Genomic DNA, 20,212 nt, shown 5'->3' on the forward strand with positions numbered 1-20,212 from the left:
CCTGCAATTTGACTAGATCTCAGAACTTAATTTGATTGTTGGTAAATTGCGAATGTAGTGAGGGAACTGGCTCTGAAATACTGTCAGCTCAACAAAACAAGAGAGCCAAATTAAGAGCATTAAAATGACAAAAATCATTGAAGCATCCTGAGTTAATGACTCCACCTTGTTGAATTCTGTCCTTGTCTACCTCAGGAAGCCTGCCAAACTAGATTCCCATGAGGGTTCAAACAAAACAGTCTCAAAGACTCAACAGAAATAAACAGGAAAAACAGCAAATCCCAAACCAATTTTTAAAAATAACTGCACAGTCTTTAAAAAGTCTATTCCAATATTTCACTTTTAAACATGTATCTTTGCTAGCTAAATCCTTTCGAAATATTTTGTCAATATCTGTCCTATTTTATCATGGTTTCTACTATAATGTCAAAGTTTCAGGAAGAGTGATCACAAACAGAATATTAAATGTCTTTCGCCTCCTCCCAAACCCAGGGGCAACAGGGTTAATTGGATCACACCAATACTCTACTGCTCCAGGATGAACCTAGCGTCTTCGTTGTCAGGTTTAGTCATGTCACACTGCATCTCCAGGGACGTTTGCTTTCACACTGCCTCAGTAACTAATGTCAACTCTTAGAAAGACTGCTCACACAATTTCCAATACAGAGAAAATGAGAGAGAGAGAGAGAGAGAGAGCAAGCAAATGAGAGAGAGAGAGAGAGAGAGAGAGAGAGAGAGAGAGAGAGAGAGAGAGAGAGAGAGAGAGAGAATGAGAGAGAGAGAACGAGAGAGAGAACAAGAGAGAGAGCGAGAAAGAAAGAAAACAAGCAGGACAGGGACAGCGAGACAGAGACAGACACAGTGAGACACAGAGAGAGAACATGAATGAACCAGACAGAAACAGAGAGGGTGTGACAATGAGGGAAACAACATTTTGTACAGAAGTTTAGTTTACAGAAATATCAGATTTCAAACAACTCCAGCAAAACAAAAAAAATCATTGGGCACAATTCAGGCAAAGGATTCTTGCACCATAGTATTAACTGCAACACACCTTTGTGAATAGCTACAGCCACAGGAAGTCTAACCAAGACACTCATTCCCTTTCATTTGACCCCTCCATACTCCAGGAGATGACAGCACACCAATACCTTAATCATGTTCATAATATCAATTGGGTCACTTTATAAATTGTACTCACATCGCAGAGTTTAAACTTGCCCAGGTGAAAGTGGAAATCTTACACTCATTAAAAGAAAGAGGCTAAGCCATTCCTAATCATGTTATAAAGCTGTCTGTGTGTAATTTATAAATGTAAAGGTAGAATTTCCTGCACTAATTCCATCTGAGCAAATGTCGTCATGTAATCTGCATTCAACAGTCCTCTTTGCACCATTGTAACCAGTTAAAAATGATTCCATTATGTCAGAGAAAAATTGATTCAATTGCATTACCTTCAATGTACAATATCCTCTAATTCACCTTTCTTTCTGAAGCACACCTTAAGCTATCTAAGCAACAGGGGCAAATATTTTTCTCCTATACTTCAGAATGCACAATAACAAAAATGCAGAAAAGGTTGGTAGCTGAATCATTGTTGTGTAGAAGGAAGGAAGGATATATCTGAAACATTAGCTGATTTTTCTGTATTTCCTCAAACCCTCAGCACATCTGTATGTGTGTTGGAAGGAGTAGAGTACTGAAACTACCCTTATGAATTTAGGATTTGGCTCAGCTGTGACCTGACATTCATCACAAAGTGTGTCAATAAAATATTGTTAACTGGGTGAAATCCATGAGTGTATGCATTGGCAATGGAAGTTAAAGTATTCGGGCAGAGTAACTGAGCAAAGTGATAAAAGACTAAATTTATTCTTATAAAGAAAACATTTTCAGTTGAGTTGGTTTTGCCTCAGAATTACTTTTGCCATCATACTCAAGCTAATTGTCACTCATAACTTTCAATTTCTCTCATTTCTTCTCACAGAACAAAGGTTAAAATGTCATCCACCCACCACTTAACCAGAAATTATTTTCTTTTGGTTTAACTGGCACTGATAAGAGTTTACTATTTGCGTCATGGCTAGTTCACTACATACATGCAACCTTCAAAAACTGAAAGCAATTATCCTTTTAAAATTCATTATTCAGCTTTTTCTACAAAATTATTTTGCAAAATCAAAATTCAAGATAGGGCAACTAAATTTCACTTAAATTTACCTTCCTACCATTACAAAAATGCACACGCACGCACACACACACACACACACACACACACACACACCCACCCCCATTTGGCCCATTCATAATAAATGAACCTTGAACTTTGAATCATTTCAGAGACAAGCATATTAACATTCCCCCAAGTAAGTTGTATTTATACCTACACACCAAAAAGGGAAGTAAAATTTACAATGTGAAAACTATATTCAACATTCATTCCAAAGTTCCTATTTCCAACAACAGCATTTTTACAGTACTCCCTTGAAAACACAGAATATCTCCTCTTCCATGAAGACGAACATAAAAGAGCAAAGAGCAAAGGTTTACTGATGAGGTTGTATTACACTTGGCGGATTAGAAATGAACAACAAGGAGGAACTGGACCGCTATTTTTTTTTTTGAGTCGCAGGAAGTGTGCAGAATTACATAGAGAGTAACTCAGGGTACAACGGGTTTATGTAACCTGCAGTTTGTAAAGTTAGGTAGGGGTATGGTGACTGGCAAGAAATATATTTGAGATAGGGACTCGTGAAGGAATTAATGCACATATGAAGGCTGCAACATCTGACTGGAAATGCAAAGATGGAATCTGGGTAAGCAACAGTCTAGTAATAAGCTCCATGGTAGTGTAGCAGTTTCTAAGTCTGTCACGAGCCTTGTGGCCTATCAGGCCGGTGCTTATGCCGGTTTCCGTGGCGTGAAGCGACTGAGAGTACAAAAATCCCCCCCCAGATAGGACGCCAGTCTATCGCGAGGTTAACCCCCAGCATTTTTGACGGTACCCATTCTCAGCTGGGTAGAATGGAGCATTGTGTGGTTAAGTGCCTTGCTCAAGGCCACACACGCTGTCTTGGCCGAGGCTCAAACCCACGACCTTCAGATCGCTAGTCCAATGCCCTAACCACTTGGCCACGCTCCACAGAGTGGAGCAGTTAGCATGACACTATTACAGCTCAGGGCGTCGGAGTTCAGTTCTAGCGTCATCTGTAAGTACATCTGAATGTCCTTCCCGTGTGCGCATGGGTTTCCTCCGGGTGCTCCGGTTTCCCGCCACGGTCCAAGGGCATACTGTTTAATAGTGTAACCCCCAGGTTCGGCCGGCGGCTTTTGTCTAGGGAAGACAGTCTCTGGCCCCGTCAGGCATGTGAAATCTGAGGTGCAAGACCTCTTGACTGTGTGGATGCTGCTTGATGGCTAAGACATTCACCATGTTGCTGACATCTGGCTCACTCCATCTTCTGCCGAACCAAAAGACCTAGAACAACTCGCTCTCAGGCCCACAACAAGGAAAAAAAACACTCCCTTCATTGGACAGCGCACATTCCAAAGCCCCCGTTATCTCTAGTCATAACCCAAACACTGCTGCTGCAGAACAGCCATTACATTAGCAGTGAAACCTTTCCCAGGGCGTTATAGTAGGTTAATTGGTCATTGTAAATCGTCCTGTGATCAGGCTAGTGTTAAATCGGTGGGTTGCTGGTCAGCATGGCTTGAAGGGCTGTGGGGTCTGATCCACGCTGTATCTCGAAATAAAGAACGCAATACAACAGTTCTTAAAGTACAAGAACTGCAGACCAGTAATGTGGCAAAGTGACTACTGGAACTGAAGATTACCATTTTCAACATGAACAGGTAGTCATCACTGGAAAGAGATCGAGGCACATTGGACTCAAAATCACAGAAATGATTAGGTCCCAATTTACTATATTTCGGCAGTGAAGCAGCATTAGCCTTGTTCAAGTCAACTTAGAATTAAAAATCCATTACAAATGTGACAGGAAACCATGCTTTTTGACAAGTCATTGTTGTTGCGTGAATGAAGTCACCAGAGAAAAGTACTGGTAGATACAAAGCAGCTTCTTTATTCGACAAAACAAGGTACAGCAGGCATTATACAGAGACACTTTCAGTCGAAAGGTCTGCTGGCCCAACGTGGGGCTCGATATTTTATGTGCCAAACGTCAAAGCACAAGTCCATATTTACAATGTATGGACAATGCCACACACAAACCTCACACCTCCTGATTCACATCCACACCACAGACATCCAAATGAATTTTAATCGGCATTGTCTGGACTGGGATTCACGACTTTCGGAACCCACTGTTCAGAGCTAGAGTCCAAATTAAATCCACAATACATATTCAGATGTGAAGACTGGTAGTCAAGGTCAATTGCTAATTGTATATGTCCTAAACACAAAAATCACTCTAAGAGTTATCAAAATATGCATTACTTTAATAAATATACTTTGAACTTGGAATCCTCCTATATGATGCCAGCATTGTTTATACAATCATGGATACATTTTACATCAAAAATGGGGTTTCTAAAGCATATTCCCCAACATACAATATACATAACCACAGGAACAGCTGAGAAAGCGACAATATGGGTGACTGATTCATGCCACACTCTATTTATAATAGGTAGGCATTAGTTGTCCTCTGTGCAAACCACTAAGATTAATTCCAATATCCTCTGCCCCTGTCACTAATTACTTAGAATGTATTTCAGACCTCATCAGGGCAGGCAACCATATTCACAAGACTAAAAATATCTACATTAATTATAAAACCAGGGTCACCAGAATCTCCTCAAGTTATGGACATTAAATGAGAACTTTTGTTCAATCTCCTCAAGTGGGTCGAGGATCACTTGCTTCTATCCCAGTTGTGTAGGTCTGAGGTATTCAAAGTGCCTTGCCTAGCTTCCACGGGCTCTGACTTTGGCTGAGCAGGTGATAGTGATGGGGCAGATGGCATTGTCCACTCTTTCAGATGCTTATGCGCGTGTCCCATCATATACTCTAGCTGATCAGTGTCCTTCCTGATGTTCCTTCTCCATCTTAAGCAGCTGCAGGTCAGTCTACAAAGCTGTTACCCTTCTTTAATGAGGTTTAGAGAATGTCCTTTAGATGTTTTCGTTGTCCTCCTGGAAATCTCTTGACATTACCGAATTCAGATGTGATCATTGGTTCTAGGGTCTGATGTGAGGTTTGCAACAGCTGGCTGAGTGTGATCACATCTTCAACGTTGGTGATATGGTCTTATTGGAGATGACTCTCCTGGTCCATCCACCCTGCCAATGGATTTTGAGGAAACAACATTAGTCGTAATTCTCCTGTTTTGGGACATCCAGCAAAATCTCCAAAGCACATGGGACAGTAGGAACCATAACTACTCAGCATGCTGCCAGATCTGAAGTCTCTTTTCCTCAAATGGCCAAAGACTAAACTGGCATACTGAAGGCAGTAGTGAATTTCAATGTCTGTCTTCACCGAGAGCTGCTTTCCAAAATAGGAAAATGTTCTATAGTTTTCAGGAGCTCACTCTCATTCTTAATCGTCGGTAATTTTTCAACGCCGTTGTGGTTTGGTGCTCTGTATTCTGAGTTTTAGGCCTTTTTTTTGCCATTTGCACAATTTGTTCTTTTTTGTGCATTGGGGGTTTGATGTTTTTCTTTAAAATGGTTCCATGGTTTCCTTTGTTTCGTGGCTGTCTGTGGGAAGATGAATCTCAGGGTTGTATACCACATATGTACTTTGATAATAAATGTGCTTTGAACAAGAATTGACGAGGGGCAGGTTGGTAGACCACCTGTATCTTGACCAAACACCACTTTGGTAGAGGAGATACTTATGAAATACCCATCATCTTGTGTGTTTCTGTGTGTCAGATCCCTTGTTCCACTAAAATGATGCACACTGGACAGAAAAGTAGGCTCCCAAAACGAACATAGGATGTTAATTAATACTTATAGTTCAAGAAAAAAATTGGAACAGTTTGATGATATTATTAGCACGGTTGACCTGGCATTTCACCGCATAGTAGTTATATAAACGATTTATTTCCAACAGTATAAGGTGACTCCAACTTATTTCCTCATGCCTGGGACATATATTCACTATAATTCATTGTTAATCAAATGCAAATATGCAAGTGCCACAACTCCCAGATAATCTCTTGTGGGGCAGTGAAGGACATCTCCCCTGCTATGGAAAACTTGACTGGGTTACAATATGTAACAGTGGAGATAAATATTGTATCCTTTGTGTAATTAACCTTCAGTTTGACTATTAGCATTCTTAATTGAAGATAAGATGGTTACTTCTAAAAAATATTCCTGACTCATTGCAGTCATGCATACTTTGCAGAAGCAAAGTTTCTCTGCATCTATTCTCTGAAATCGATTTATCTAATTTAAACCATTATATTTCAAGTACCTTGACAAGACAATTTCCATCAACCTTCTAAACCCATAAAAGTGTGCTAGTGTGTTGCCAACTATCCTTATAATTTTGATCTTTAAACCTTTGAAATAATTACGGTATATCTGAAACATCCATTCCAAAACCAATTAGATTTTCCCAAGCAACAGGAATTCTGCAGATGCTGGAAATTCAAGCAACACACATAAAAGTTGCTGGTGAACGCAGCAGGCCAGGCAGCATCTCTAGGAAGCGGTGCAGTCGACGTTTCAGGCCGAGACCCTTTGTCAGGACTTCGGCCTGAAACGTCGACTGCACCTCTTCCTAGAGATGCTGCCTGGCCTGATGCGTTCACCAGCAACTTTTATGTGTGTTGCTAGATTTTCCCAAGGGTTGCTACTCAGATACAAAGTATTCTAGATATTCTGATCATGGTTCTATATATCATAGAACTTGTTCACTTTTGAACTCAAGTCCATTTGAAATAAATGACAACAGTACATGAACCAACCAGTGGGGTGGCACTGTAGTGTAGTGGTTAGCACAATGCTTTATGGTACCAGCAATCTGGGTTCAATTCCCGCCACTGTCTGTAAGGAGTTTGTACGTTCTCCCCATGATCATGTGGGTTTCCACTGGGTGCTCCGGTTTCACCCACAGTCCAAAAATGTACCAGTTAGTAGGTTAATTGGTCATTGTAAATTGTCCCATGATTAGACTAGGGTTAAATCGCGCTTGCTGGTTGGCATGGCTCGAAGGACCTATTCCGTGGTGTAGCTCAATAAATAAATAATGCAATGAGTTCTTCAACCTTTCTGCCAACTTTTTGTAACTCGTTTACCTGAGCCACTAAATCACTTTGTTCCTTAACAATTCCAGTCTCTCACTGTAACATGCAAGTCATGTGTAACACCAATAACATCTTCTACTTTAGTACTCTCACTCTTTCAGGGATTATTTCTGGTGAATAACTGTTCCAACAACCTTGGCTTTGTAAGCCACTTCATTAGTAGGTACCTTTGTTAACCACTTAAGTTATTGACCATTTCAAGAATAGAAAATTAATAAGGGTAAAAAAACAACCTGAAGGGCACCAATTTGTATTTCTGAATTCCAAACATGAAAAATGATTGAACACAAAACCTACTAGAGTTTATCCAACCAACACACATCAAAGTTGCTGGCGAACGCAGCAGGCCAGGCAGCATCTCTAGGAAGAGGTACAGTCAACGTTTCAGGCCGAGACCCTTTATAACACCCTATGTTTCCAATTAATTTGTCTGCAAACTCAGATGTACAATTTCCTGTTTCTTTATCTTCATTACTAACATACTAAGAAACAGAAACTGCACATGGCAGGAGATACACCAAACCTGGTGTGGCCAATTGGAGAGCACACTTCCTCTATGTCCTATCAAACATTTCTATGATTTACAGGATTTCTTGTTTACACTAATGACCTTAGTGTGAACATCAAATACCTCCAGGAAGTCAACATGCATAAGCATCTCGCCAGTCACCTCACCAGGAGATGGAATGCATTGGCCAGAAATGACCTGATTTTCAGGAAACAAATAAGCATCAATTCTGAGCCACTGCTTCTTCATACTATTTTTTTCTCCCTCCATTCTCAGTGCAATCCGCTCACCGCAACTGAAACTAAACTGCAGGTTTTTGTTCACTGGTCTTTCTCAAGCTCTCCTCTCAGAAATTAAACGCTCCAATCCGAAAGTGGTTCTTGAGTCCACAGAGATTTCGGAAATTACAATTAAAAAGCTGCACTTTTCAATCTTTTTCTATAAAATTCTGCCATGGGGAACCAATAATATGTCCATTTGAAGTTCTAGTGTTTCCTTCATTTAAATCTATTCAGAGTCCCCAACACACCACCACCCACTCCACTATTTTTTAATTTTCTCCGCTGTGAAATTGGATGAAATATTCTTGGTTAATAAGTGTGCAACTTTCCTCACTATGAGCCACAATTACATCATATTTAAATGGACTCTCAGTCTTTTATACCACTCTCCTATTGATCTATTCATCAATGTTTGCTATTAGCTTTGTTTTTTACTCATTCACTTTTAGTCCCTCCTACTAGTTTTCTTCTGTATCTGTTTGTAGCTTTTTAAAGGTCTCCAGACTGCCAGATTTCTACATGTGTATTTATCTAGCTCTCTTTTAAAAAGCTTCATGCCATATTATACTTCATTTGTGCACCTTGATTGTAAAACTACAAATTTCTAAAAGGCACATACAGACATATGAACATATCAGACAGTTCCTCCTCAGCTCCTTGCAGCTTAACTGGCAGGTTTACCTATCGACAGTACAGCCTAGTTTACTGTGGTCATTTTGTTTTACTGTGTGCTTTCAAAACTTTCTTTATTTAAAATTCAAAATTTTTTTTAAGTCTCCCTTGAATTCAAATCCAGTCAGATGCTGCCTGACCTGCTGAGTTCCTCCAGCATTTTGTGTGTGTTCCTTTAGATTTCTAATAGCTGCAGAATTTCTTGTGTTCACGTTATCCTAATTTTTAAGATGATCCTTGTCATCAAATTGTTCATGAATTCTGATTTGACATTCATTAAAAATTCAATCTAGCTTGCTTACAAATGCTACAAACAAAATTCTTTGTTATAAATTGCACTGTACTGACCATTAAAATAATAATTTACCCCAATACTAACAATAAATAACTCCAAGGAGGAAAGAAAGTATTGGGCATATGCTAGCAAGACAGGAAAGTTCCATTTTCACCTGAGATGATAAATAGCCTCTACGTATATAGTAGCATCTGAATATGCCTCCCAGGAATACAATCTGGTTCTAAGCCTTCACGGAATGATTACCAAAAGCTTCAGAGAAAGGTGTTTTAAGAACCGTCTTAAATAAAAGTAAGGTTGATTGAGAAGCATAGAACTGGGTAGAAAATGTCAGACCTAATTCAAAGTCAACATTAAAATGCCCAGAAACATAAGGGAAATAATGGCAAAAGATACCACACAGACGTAACCCTAATCAGGTTAATACCAAAGCTGAGAATTCAAAAGTAGGCAAAAAAAAACACAACTTCATTAAAGTCAACCATGGAAAACAGATACTAAAGGAAGTGCAGAATTCTTTATCACATACTACTGGGCATTAAAAGGAGATCTAACTTTCAACTACAAACAAGAGAAAATCTGTAGATGCTGGAAATCTGAGCAACAGAAACAAAATGCTGGGGGAACTCAGCAGGCCAGGCAGCATCCAGGAAAAGAGTACAGTCCATGTTCTGGGCAGAACTGGAGAAAAAATGCTGAGGAGTAGATTTAAAGGTAGGGAGAAGGGAGAAGGAAGCACAAGGTGATAAGTGAAACCTGGAGGGGGAGGGATGAAGTAAAGAGCTGGGAAGTTGATTGGTGAAAGAGACAGAAGGTCATGGAAGAAAGAAAAGAGGGGAGGAGCACCAGAGGGAGGTGATGGGTGGGCAAGGAGATGAGGTGAGAGAGGGAAAAGGAGATGGGAAATGGTGAAGGAGGGGGTGTGGGGGGCATTACCAGAAGTTTGAGAAATCGATGTTCATGCCATCAGGTTGGAGGGATATAAAGTGTTGTTCCTCCAACCTAAGTGTGGCCAGTGGGGCAGGCCAAGGATGGACATTTCGGAATGGGAATGAGAAGTGGAATTAAAATGGGTGGCCACTGGGAGATCCCGGTTTTTCAGGCGGACAGAGCGTACGTAGGTGCTCGGCAAAGCTTTTTCTTTCAGCTTTTTTTTTTCTTTTTTTGCCTGTTCTCTTCTTAGAATCAACTACAGCTTCTCATGCTCGGAGAAAATCCACCTAATCTTCACATGGGCTTTTTCGAGTCATAGAGAAGCACAGCACAGAAACAGGCCCTTTGGCCCATCTAGTCCATGCTGAACCATTTAAACTGCCTACTCCCATCGACCATATTTTGTGTAATATTGTTCTGGTATTAATCTGCATCTATTTCATATCTTTATTGTGCTTCTTTAATGACATTTATTGTGTTTCTTCGTATTCACTGTGAATGCCCTCAAGGAAATGAATCTCGGGATGGTATGTGATGCCATATATGCGCTTTGATAATCAATTTACTTTTAAGAGTTCATAGTTCAAAGTATGTCTATTATCAAAGTAGGTGTATGTGGAAATGTCTGGCCTGGTCAAAGAGATAAGTAAGTCTCTAAGTCAAGTAAGTATTTCCAGACATACAAATCCATTTCATATACTAAAGCAGGGCATGCACTGAAATTTAAATACTGTACACACACATTCTTGGGCTAGGCTCAAGCACTCCAAAATTTAATGACACAGCACTCTGACGCAGATCCCAACTTTGATTACCAACCCGCGCCGAAGTTTCTCATCTCTTGTGGATCGGGCAGCCTCACGGATCTAAGTCCGGGTACAGCAGCAGTGCCACTGGGCCATTCGTGCGCTTGCTTGCTATTCAGTGACTTCACGGGGAGAGGGATATACGCTCAGGCATCGTAGGAAGTGCCAAGCACTGCATAGTACTGAAAACCCAACAATATAACAGCCTCCCAAGTAAGGTGCTAGAAGATCTCAATTGCCCAAGGACAGGAGTCAGCAAAACTGGTCAAACACCACATAGACGTGTAGAGGTTAAAAATAATGCGCATCACATCGCAATAGATTAGTCGTATTACATCACAGAGGATCGGAGCGGGTATTTGTACAGTACTACTTTCCTTTAATGTGTAACTTATCCACCACCAGCTCCCCCTAACCGATGACTTTTGAAATTGTCTCCCTAAAATACTACTTTTAAAAGCCAGCACTGCAGGTAAAACTTACGATATTTTTTAAAACTTCGTTCAACCTTTCAGTCCGAACACGCTTAGCAGCTCAACCCAAATATAAAGTCTCCATTTGGTTCGATAAAAAAAATCATGGCTTTTCACATCCTCATTTAAAAATATCTCGCCAAGATATCACATGCTCTGGGGCTTATGTTAGTTCACTGTGGCAATGGACGGTATACTCTTACAGGCGACATTTGTCGGCGCTATCCTCAGACGTGAGGGGAGACACTCCATGAAAAACACGGGCTGACAGACCCAACAGGGACTTGTCTAATTAGTCAATTCCCGTCCAGTTAAACCACACCTGATCCCAAACATCCCTGGGACGGAAGACCAGCAGGACTTCCACTCCCCTCTGACAGCAGAGCCGTGTTGCGGAATTAAAGGGCCCGACAGCGGCCGCTCGGTCGCTTCCGAGGTGTCACCTTCACTCAGGTGGCTCGAATCCAGGCAAAACATTTCCAAGTGAGGCTGGCTCGCCAGGTTGCAGCCGATAAGTAGCGGCGGCGGAAAGAGGCGTTAACGCCACGTTCACAGGTTTACGGAAATTTTAAAGAAGCTGATCGCGGTTTCGGGGCCACTACACGTAAGATTCGAGTGCCTCCGCCACCCCCAGCAATCTGCGCAAATACAAATTCCATTCAACCTTTTGGAACCAAGCGATACATTTGTACGTTGATTCTAACAAGAGCCCCGATCTCTCGATACGCGCTTAGACAAGTGGTAAATGTTAGACTACAGAAGGCAGCGATGTAGTGAAAGCTGGAGACCCTGGTTGGAGAACAAGAATACATTCTTATTCACCGGCAAGCTACTTATTCTCTCTTTCTCTCTCTATCCATTTTTTGCATGGATTCCCCCCTTCATTCCCTGGATTTATTTAATAACAATGACTGTCTGTGCTCTACTCTACGGAGCTTCCTACCCCAAACGCCTGTAGTTATCCTGATGCACTGCTGCCTGTGCTTGCTCTCCAAACATTCAAGTATCGATGTATTCTTGTCTCTGGGCTCTCTCTGTACTGTACCTGCTTCCCGAGCTCCCCCCCCCCTTCCTGCCCTCCATCCTGCTGCCTGAGCTCTCTCCCTCCCTTCTGCCCTCCATCCCGCTCTGCACTGTACCTGAGCTCTCTCGCCCTCCTGCCCTTCTCCGCTGCCTGTGCACTTTTCTGCACTGTACCTGCTGTCCGAGCTCTCTCCCCCTCCATCCCGCTCTGTACTGTACCTGCTGTCCTCTCTCCCTCTATCCCGCTCTGTATTGTCCCTGCTGCCCCCTCTCTCTCTCCCTCCATCCCGCTCTGTACTGTACCTGCTGCCCGAGCTCTCTATCTATCTCTCTCTCCCTCCATCCCACTCCGCACTCTACCTGCTGCCCGAGCCCTCTCCCTCTCTATCCCTCCATCCCACTCTGCACTCTACCTGCTGCCCGAGCCCTCTCTCTCTCTCGCTCGCTCCATCCCGCTGCCTGTGCGCTTTCTGCACCGTACCTGCTGCCAGCGCCATCTCTCCGTGTTTTACCTGCTGCCTGTCAAACTGCTCCCGCTCCGCTTCCAAACTGTGCACCGAGCGGCGGTGCAGCACCTTGGCCGGCACTTGTCTGATGGTGTTCATCGGGAGCTCCGCTCGGTCACCGTGCAGCCGCTCAATGCCACGACCGCTTCCAGCTTTCGGACCTCAGCTTCTCCCCCGGGCGCGCACACGCTAGCTCGCTCGCGCGCCCGCGTGCATGATGGGAATAAAAGGGGCGGGCACTACGGCGCCTGGCAGCGCCTTGTCTGCTGCAAGAGGGTTGGGTCGATTGTGGTGATGCCAATGAGGCAGACTACCACATCCCGCGGGCAAATTGGTGACTACTTTTCTGATATGCATTCAAAATATTGCACTGTCGATTTTTTAAATGACCAAACTCGTAAGTATTTACCCCGATACTGATTTATTCTCTCTATCGATAAATTAATTTTTTCCCTACCTACAACTCTGCTTCTTTGAACTACAGTCCCACAAATGAAATAATAGCTTAAATATTTGCATATCTCACATACAAACAAAACAAATGCAAAACTGTTTCCTCGACGGCAACAGGATGGTCCATGTGGCATTGGCTGTCATTATCAGTTCAGTCAAGGCACACTAATGCTAAATTGAAGTTCAGCACTTGAACACTACTAGTTAATCAGGCATAGAGGATGAAGCACTCATCACCCTAACCTGGGCCATATAGTTTATTTCCAGACTTTCTTGTTTTTATTCCAATTTTATTCTAATTTGAATTCAAATTTCCAGCACCTGAATTTTATTGTATCATCATTTTGTTAATCAAAGTAAGGGCAGCGTTTGCAGAAGAAAATAAACTTCCTAAAAGACAAAACTCAACCTGCAGATTTGTGTACATCAACATAAAGGATACTGGGGATAATGAAATTATGTTCCCAAAGTTAGAAATGACTAAATAAACTTATTTTCAGGAAAGAAAACAAGGGAGGTTGATTCTGCAGATGCTGGAAATTCAGAGCAACATGCACAAAATACTGGAGGAACTCAGCATGTTAGGCAGCATCTAAACAAGCAGCCGATGTTTTGGGCCAGGACCCTTCATCAGGACTGGAAAGGAAGGGGGAAGAAGCCAGAATGAGGTGAGGGGAGAGGATGGCAAATGATGGGTGAAACCAGGTGGAGAGGAAGGGGGACATGTGGGGAAGGGAAGGGGGATAAAGTAAGAAGCTGGGAGGTGAGAGGTGAAAGGGGTAAACAGCTGAAGAAGGAGGAATCTGATAGGAGAAGAGAATGGATCATGGGGGAGGAGGAGGGGCTGCAGAGGGAGGTGATGGGCAGGTGAGAAGAGCTGGGTAAGAATAGAGAATACAAAATGAGAGAAGGTGAAGGGATGAGAAATTACCCCAAGCTAGAGAAATTTGTGTTCATGCCATCAGGTTGGAGTCTGAAAGTTCAGCAAACATGTTGTGGCAAAGAGTAAGGACGCATACATGAGAGGACTATCATGGGATATTATTGCATTTCGTTGTCCAAGTATCACTGATGATGACGATGAACAGAGATTAATGGGATTATATAGAGTGATGGGAACCTCGACAGATAACTTAATGGAGAAATTTTAAAAATTAAGGAACTGGTGACATTTGTTGAAGAATCACTTTAACCTAGAGTCAAGCAACAAAGTGCAAATGTTTATGTTTTAGTCATGGCTAATAAAACCTGTCAAAACAAAGACCAAACGTAGCTGAATTGAAGGCTACAGATATGGCAACACACGATTACACATATTTAGGGACAAGCGAACCAAAGGCAACCAGAAGTAACAGGCTTTGATATCACAGTTGAATTGCACCATTTGAGTTTTCAATGAGAATTGGCCATTAAATGAAATGAGCAGACAAGGATTCACCAGTGAGACAGGTAGCTCCCTGTAACAGCACACACAAAAACACAGCCAAACATACTGCCCTGAACTTATTTTAGGTAAACAAGAATGTGAAGGGAAATAAGTGCCATCTGAACACTTGTCTGTGCTTTAAAAGGCATCACCGGAATCTGTAGGAATAAGTATGATGTAAAGCTAGTAGGTAAAATGAAAGTTTAAAAAAATGAGTTTGAAATTTCCTAAGTTTCCAGCATCTAGAGTACATGAAAAGAAGCATGAAGACAGAAATGGTTTGCAATGTTTAACAGTAAATAGACTGACATATGGACACTGATTATTGTCAAAAAGTCCATTATTAAGGACTCCCAGCACCCAGGGAATACCCTTTTCTCATTGTTACATCAGGAAGGAGGTACAGAAGCCTGGAGGCACACACTCAGTGATTCAGGAACAGCTTCTTCCCTCTGCCATCCTATTCCTAAATGGACATTGAACCTTTGAACACTACCTCACTTTTTCAATATATATTATTTCTGTTTTTGCACAATTTTTAATCTCCAATATGCATATACCGTAATTAATTGATTGTTTGATTGATTGATTTATTTTTTTTCTCTCTTATATTATGTACTGCATTGAACTGCTGCTGCTAAGTTAACAGATTTCATGACACATGCTGGTGATAATATACCTGATTCTGATTCTAATAGAGAAATGACATTTGACCTTAACACTGATGCAGTGTTACTATCGAACCAGACTGAGTATGGAGTTGGTACTCTGCCTGAAGTCAGGAAGGCACAGCTAAATCTGAAAACCTAGGCTGTGAAAACACTAGTTGGACTCGTTGGAATGACTGAAATATCAAAGACACAGATAAACTTTACCAACAAGAGTTGTTTCAGGCTCTGGCCCAAACTCCTTGGGAAGAAATTCCCCTGGAATGCGCAACAGTAATATCAAGATGAGTGAAGCTGCAACATTGCAGGAGGTGTTAGACCCATGGAGGGCGTTTTAAAGTTGACCTGAGCACATTGAAAGGCACTGACCAGATGCCACACCATATCTCTTCAAGCCCAGGTCACGTCTTATTCAATTAAACTAAAATTAGAGCTGAAATTGACAGACTTCTCCTAGAGAAAATAATTAACGTATCAAATATTCAGGGCAGCCATCCACTGTACAAAAGCACAATCAATCCAACAGGGTTCATGGAGGTTAAATGATTGTCAGTCAAATAGCATCCCTGGAATAGTACCCCATTTCGAAAATAGAAAAGCTGTCATTTTATTCGGACAGCACATCACCACGTCCAATAGCAATATATAGATTGATCTGTCAACACTGACTTTTTGACAACACCCACAGGGGCTTGTCTGCAATGAACCAACCAAGACTATTAACTTGCACGTCATCTTTCAGTGAACCTGTCAGGGATGGCTGCAGCGCATTCCCAAGGCTGTCTTTAATGTTTTCATCTTGCCAGAAAGCAGAGGTGGACCAAGCGCAGGGATTTCAGAGCGGAGGTTGCCACTAACTAAATGAATTCCACTGCCAGGGTCTGTCACGTTGGAGGGATTTCACTCCCCCCAGTGGTTCATCATCCTTTAAGTATGTATAGTATCTCATGTAGTAAATTGCCTGGCATTGTAGTAAAAGTTCATTTTTCTACCTGCATATATTAGACCCGGAGTAGCCAGAGAGTCACTACAGGTCAGCGTGGGCTGTGGACTGACCACTTGGGTTCCCGACTGTTTTGTATGACCCATGTACCAAGGGCCGAATCAAATGATATACTGAAATTTAAAAAAAAACACAGAAAATGCTGGAGGCCTCTACAGAAAGACAAGCTGAGTCCTGATGAAAAGTGCCAGATCTCTTTCCACAGATACTGCCCAATATGGCAGTAAGACACAGGAGCAGAATTAGGCCCATCAAGTCTGCTCCACCATTCCATCATGGCTGATTTATTATCCCTCTCAACCCCGTTCCTCATGCTTTCTCCCCATAATCTTCGATGCCTTTGCTAGTCAAGGACCTATCAATCTCCACTTTAAACATACCCAATCTGCTGAGCGCATCCAGCACTTTCTATTCAAATTCCCTGCATTTCCTAATTTTCAAATCAGATGCTGCTTGTATTGGAACAGAGTATCAGACCGGACACACATCATAGTGAGACTGGGATGGAAGATTAGTGACAGGCAACTGTCAGTTCAGGATCACACCGGCTGACTGAACGGGGAAGTTCTCCAAGGCAGTTGTTCGGAGGTGAAATTGCTGTGAGCATGGATTACAATGTACTAAAGTAGAAGGAAGAGAAATAAATGAGTCACTGCATCAGCTGAAGGAAAGAGCAGCGAGACGAAAGGAGTAGCTATTGCAACTCCGGTAATTAAAAAGATGACAGAAGAATGGGACTGGGTACTGATAGTGATGAAGGAGTGAAGCAGGAAATATGAGAGGAGGATCTAAATGCTTGAGGAGGGAGGGGAATGTGCTTCGGGTGAACGTAGCAAAAAGCTATAAATGAGGACCTGTTGAACACAAAGTGTAGTGGCATCAAAGTTGCGTAAGAAGGGAAATCTGTCCTTGACCTGGGTGCAGGAAATAGAATCAATTTGCTTTTGATCCTTGTTAATTATGCAGTGGTTGAGGGAAAGGGAAATGGAGACACCTCTGAGGAAATGAATGGAGTGCAAGTCATTTACTGTGAGAAGTTTGGCTAGGCAAAGCAGGGCAAAGGTGGGGGGCGGAAGTGACCTGGTTTGGCACTCTGTTCAAGGAAGAATGCCATTCCGCTGTGACCTTCAGGTGGTGTATTAAGCCAAGGCTTTACCTGGCCTCTCAGGTGACACGAGTAGTCATAGTCATACTTTATTGATCCTGGGGGAAACTGGTTTTCGTTACAGTTGCACCATAAATAATAAATAGTAATAGAACCATAAATAGTTAAATAGTAATATGTAAATTATGCCAGTAGATTATGAAATAAGTCCAGGACCAGCCTATTGGCTCAGGATGTCTGACCCTCCAAGGGAGGAGTTGTGAAGTTTGATGGCCACAGGCAGGAATAACTTCCTATGACACACTGTGTTGCATCTCGGTGGAATGAGTCTCTGGCTGAATGTACTCCTGTGCTCAACCAGTACATTATGTAGTGGATAGGAGACATTGTCCAAGATGGCATGCAACTTAGACAGCATCCTCTTTTCAGACACCACCATGAGACAGTCCAGTTCCATCCCCACATCACTGGCCTTCAATGAGTTTGTTGATTCTGTTGGTGTCTGCTACCCTCAGCCTGCTGCCCCAGCACACAACAGCAAACATGATAGCACTGGCCACCACAGACTCGTAGAACATCCTCAGCATCGTCCGGCAGATGTTAAAGGACCTCAGTCTCCTCAGGAAATAGAGAAGGCTCTGACCTTTCTTGTAGACAGCCTCAGTGTTCTTTGACCAGTCCAGTTTATTGTCAATTCGTATCCCCAGGTATTTGTAATCCTCTACCATATCCACACTGACCCCCTGGATAGAAACAGGGGTCACCAGTACCTTAGCTCTCCTCAGGTCTACCACAAGCTCCTTAGTCTTTTTCACATTAAGCTGCAGATAATTCTGCTCACACCATGTGACAAAGTTTCCTACCGTAGCCCTGTACTCAGCCTCATCTCCCTTGCTGATGCATCCAACTATGGCAGAGTCATCCAAAAACTTCTGAAGATGACAAGACTCTGTGCAGTAGTTGAAGTCCGAGGTGTAAATGGTGAAGAGAAAGGGAGAGCAAGTTTGAAACAATGGAATTATCCCTGCTCCTCCTGACCAACAGTTATCCTTCAACCAACATTTAAATACAATTTGATAATTTACTACATTGTTATTGATCTAAATTGGTTACACTGAAACAATTTTTCTGTTCATCTTTTGCTGGTTATATGACTAAAACTTCAGATTACTTAATTTTTTGGAAGCACCGTATAGTGTCGATCTCCCTTTTTACCCCAAAAAGAAAGTTTAACATTTACAATGTGATATCCAGCTTGGTCAACTAATTATAATTGTGACCTTTGAGCTGGAGTGGAACCTCGAGTTTCTTACTACCAAGACTGATGTACGCTTTCGCAAGTACCACAACCGTACACTTGTTCTCTCATAACATACATTCACAATAATGCATTATGAGACATAAATTCATGGGACCTGCTACATTAAATTTGATGCTCAGGAAAGAATATCCTTTTTGTCTTCCCCAATTGAGTAAATTACTGGGACCGGTGTTTATGAGATTGCACCCCCTTGTGGACACTGTAGGCATACCCTTTCTGCATCCTTCCCAATACCCAAGTTTGCATTGATTGTACCAGTGCAGGTCAGTCCTGGGAGTCAGAAACCTGAGGTTCCACTCTAGCTCAAACATCACAGTTGTGGTTTGGAGACCAAGCTGGATATCATATTGTAGAGATCAAGCATTCCTTTTGGGATTAAAAAAAGGAAGATTCACACCACAGGCTTTGATCGTGTAGATGGCCAGAGGCTTTTCCCCAGGGCTGAAATGGCGGCATAGTTTTAAGGTGCTTGGAAGCAGGTACAGAGGAGATGTCAGAGGTAAGTTTTTCACAGAGCAGTGGGTGTGTGGAAACGATAACGGTGGTGGGGGCAGATATAATAGGAATAGGGTCTTTTAAGAAACCCCATGGAGTTTAGAAAAATAGAGGGCTATGCGGTAGGGTAATTTGAGGCAGTCTCTAGAGTAGGTTACATGGTCGGCACAACATTGTGGGCCGAAGGGCCTGTAATGTGCTGTAGATTTCTTCCATGTTCTATATGTTGCTTGCAAACTTCAGGCAATTTGATGGTTTAATCATATAGATCAGTTCACAAAGGTGAGCAAAAAAGATAGGTTGCTGCGCAGTGCAATACAGATGTCTTCTGTCAGACCTGAAATTAAGCTGTGCGATCATTTCACCTTTGAATTAGCACTACTTTGAAGGAAAATTGGGCAGTTAATATTCTTCAACCAGCACATAAATACAAATTTTTTGACCATTACCGTGTTTCTGTTTGCAGTAGATAGCTGTACACATGAGAAAATATCCAAACTACTTCAGTAGCTGTGAAGTTCTCAGATTGTGAAAATGGGAGAGGAATATACTATCTTTTGTTAAAAAACTTCAACAGCTCCAGTACTTGTATCTCAAACAAAATATCAGCAACTATTTACCATGGCTTTAGTTAAAGAAAAGCAAGTCAAACAAGTTCACAGAAATATTACCAGAAAATGTTTCAGCAATGAGTCATATATGATGGGTGAACATACTTGTCTATTTACCATAACAACTTGGCCATATGGTCTAAGCCAGATCTCAAGGGAACAGGGACGATCCCATCGTCCCTATACCCTCTGAGATTTCCATTAATCCTACAATGTATTTCCTCTCATAGTCCCACCAATTTTCCTTTAATTTTTCGGACAGTTACCTACGCTAAGGAATAACTAACATTGCCCAAGTCATTAACAAGGCCATCTTTGAGACGTGGGAAGAAGTTACAGCACTGGCAGAA

General features: G+C 42.0%; 1 protein-coding gene across 4 annotated transcripts in view; it reads right to left on the reverse strand.

The window, feature by feature from the left end:
* hip1rb (huntingtin interacting protein 1 related b) overlaps window positions 1-20,212 on the reverse strand; it is a 174,818-nt gene that overhangs the window by 123,953 nt on the left and 30,653 nt on the right. Inside the window, exon 1 of one of the 4 annotated variants that reach the window (XM_072247672.1) lies at window positions 12,787-12,983. The exons of the other annotated variants lie outside the window; for them this stretch is intronic. Coding sequence (XP_072103773.1) covers window positions 12,787-12,879 — 93 coding nt within the window. The 5' untranslated portion in view covers window positions 12,880-12,983. Of the gene's footprint in view, window positions 1-12,786; window positions 12,984-20,212 lie in introns of those variants that run through there. 4 annotated transcript variants of the gene reach the window in all.

This window comes from Mobula birostris, chromosome 31, assembly GCF_030028105.1.
Source record: "Mobula birostris isolate sMobBir1 chromosome 31, sMobBir1.hap1, whole genome shotgun sequence".
Classification (NCBI taxonomy): Eukaryota; Metazoa; Chordata; class Chondrichthyes; order Myliobatiformes; family Myliobatidae; genus Mobula; species Mobula birostris.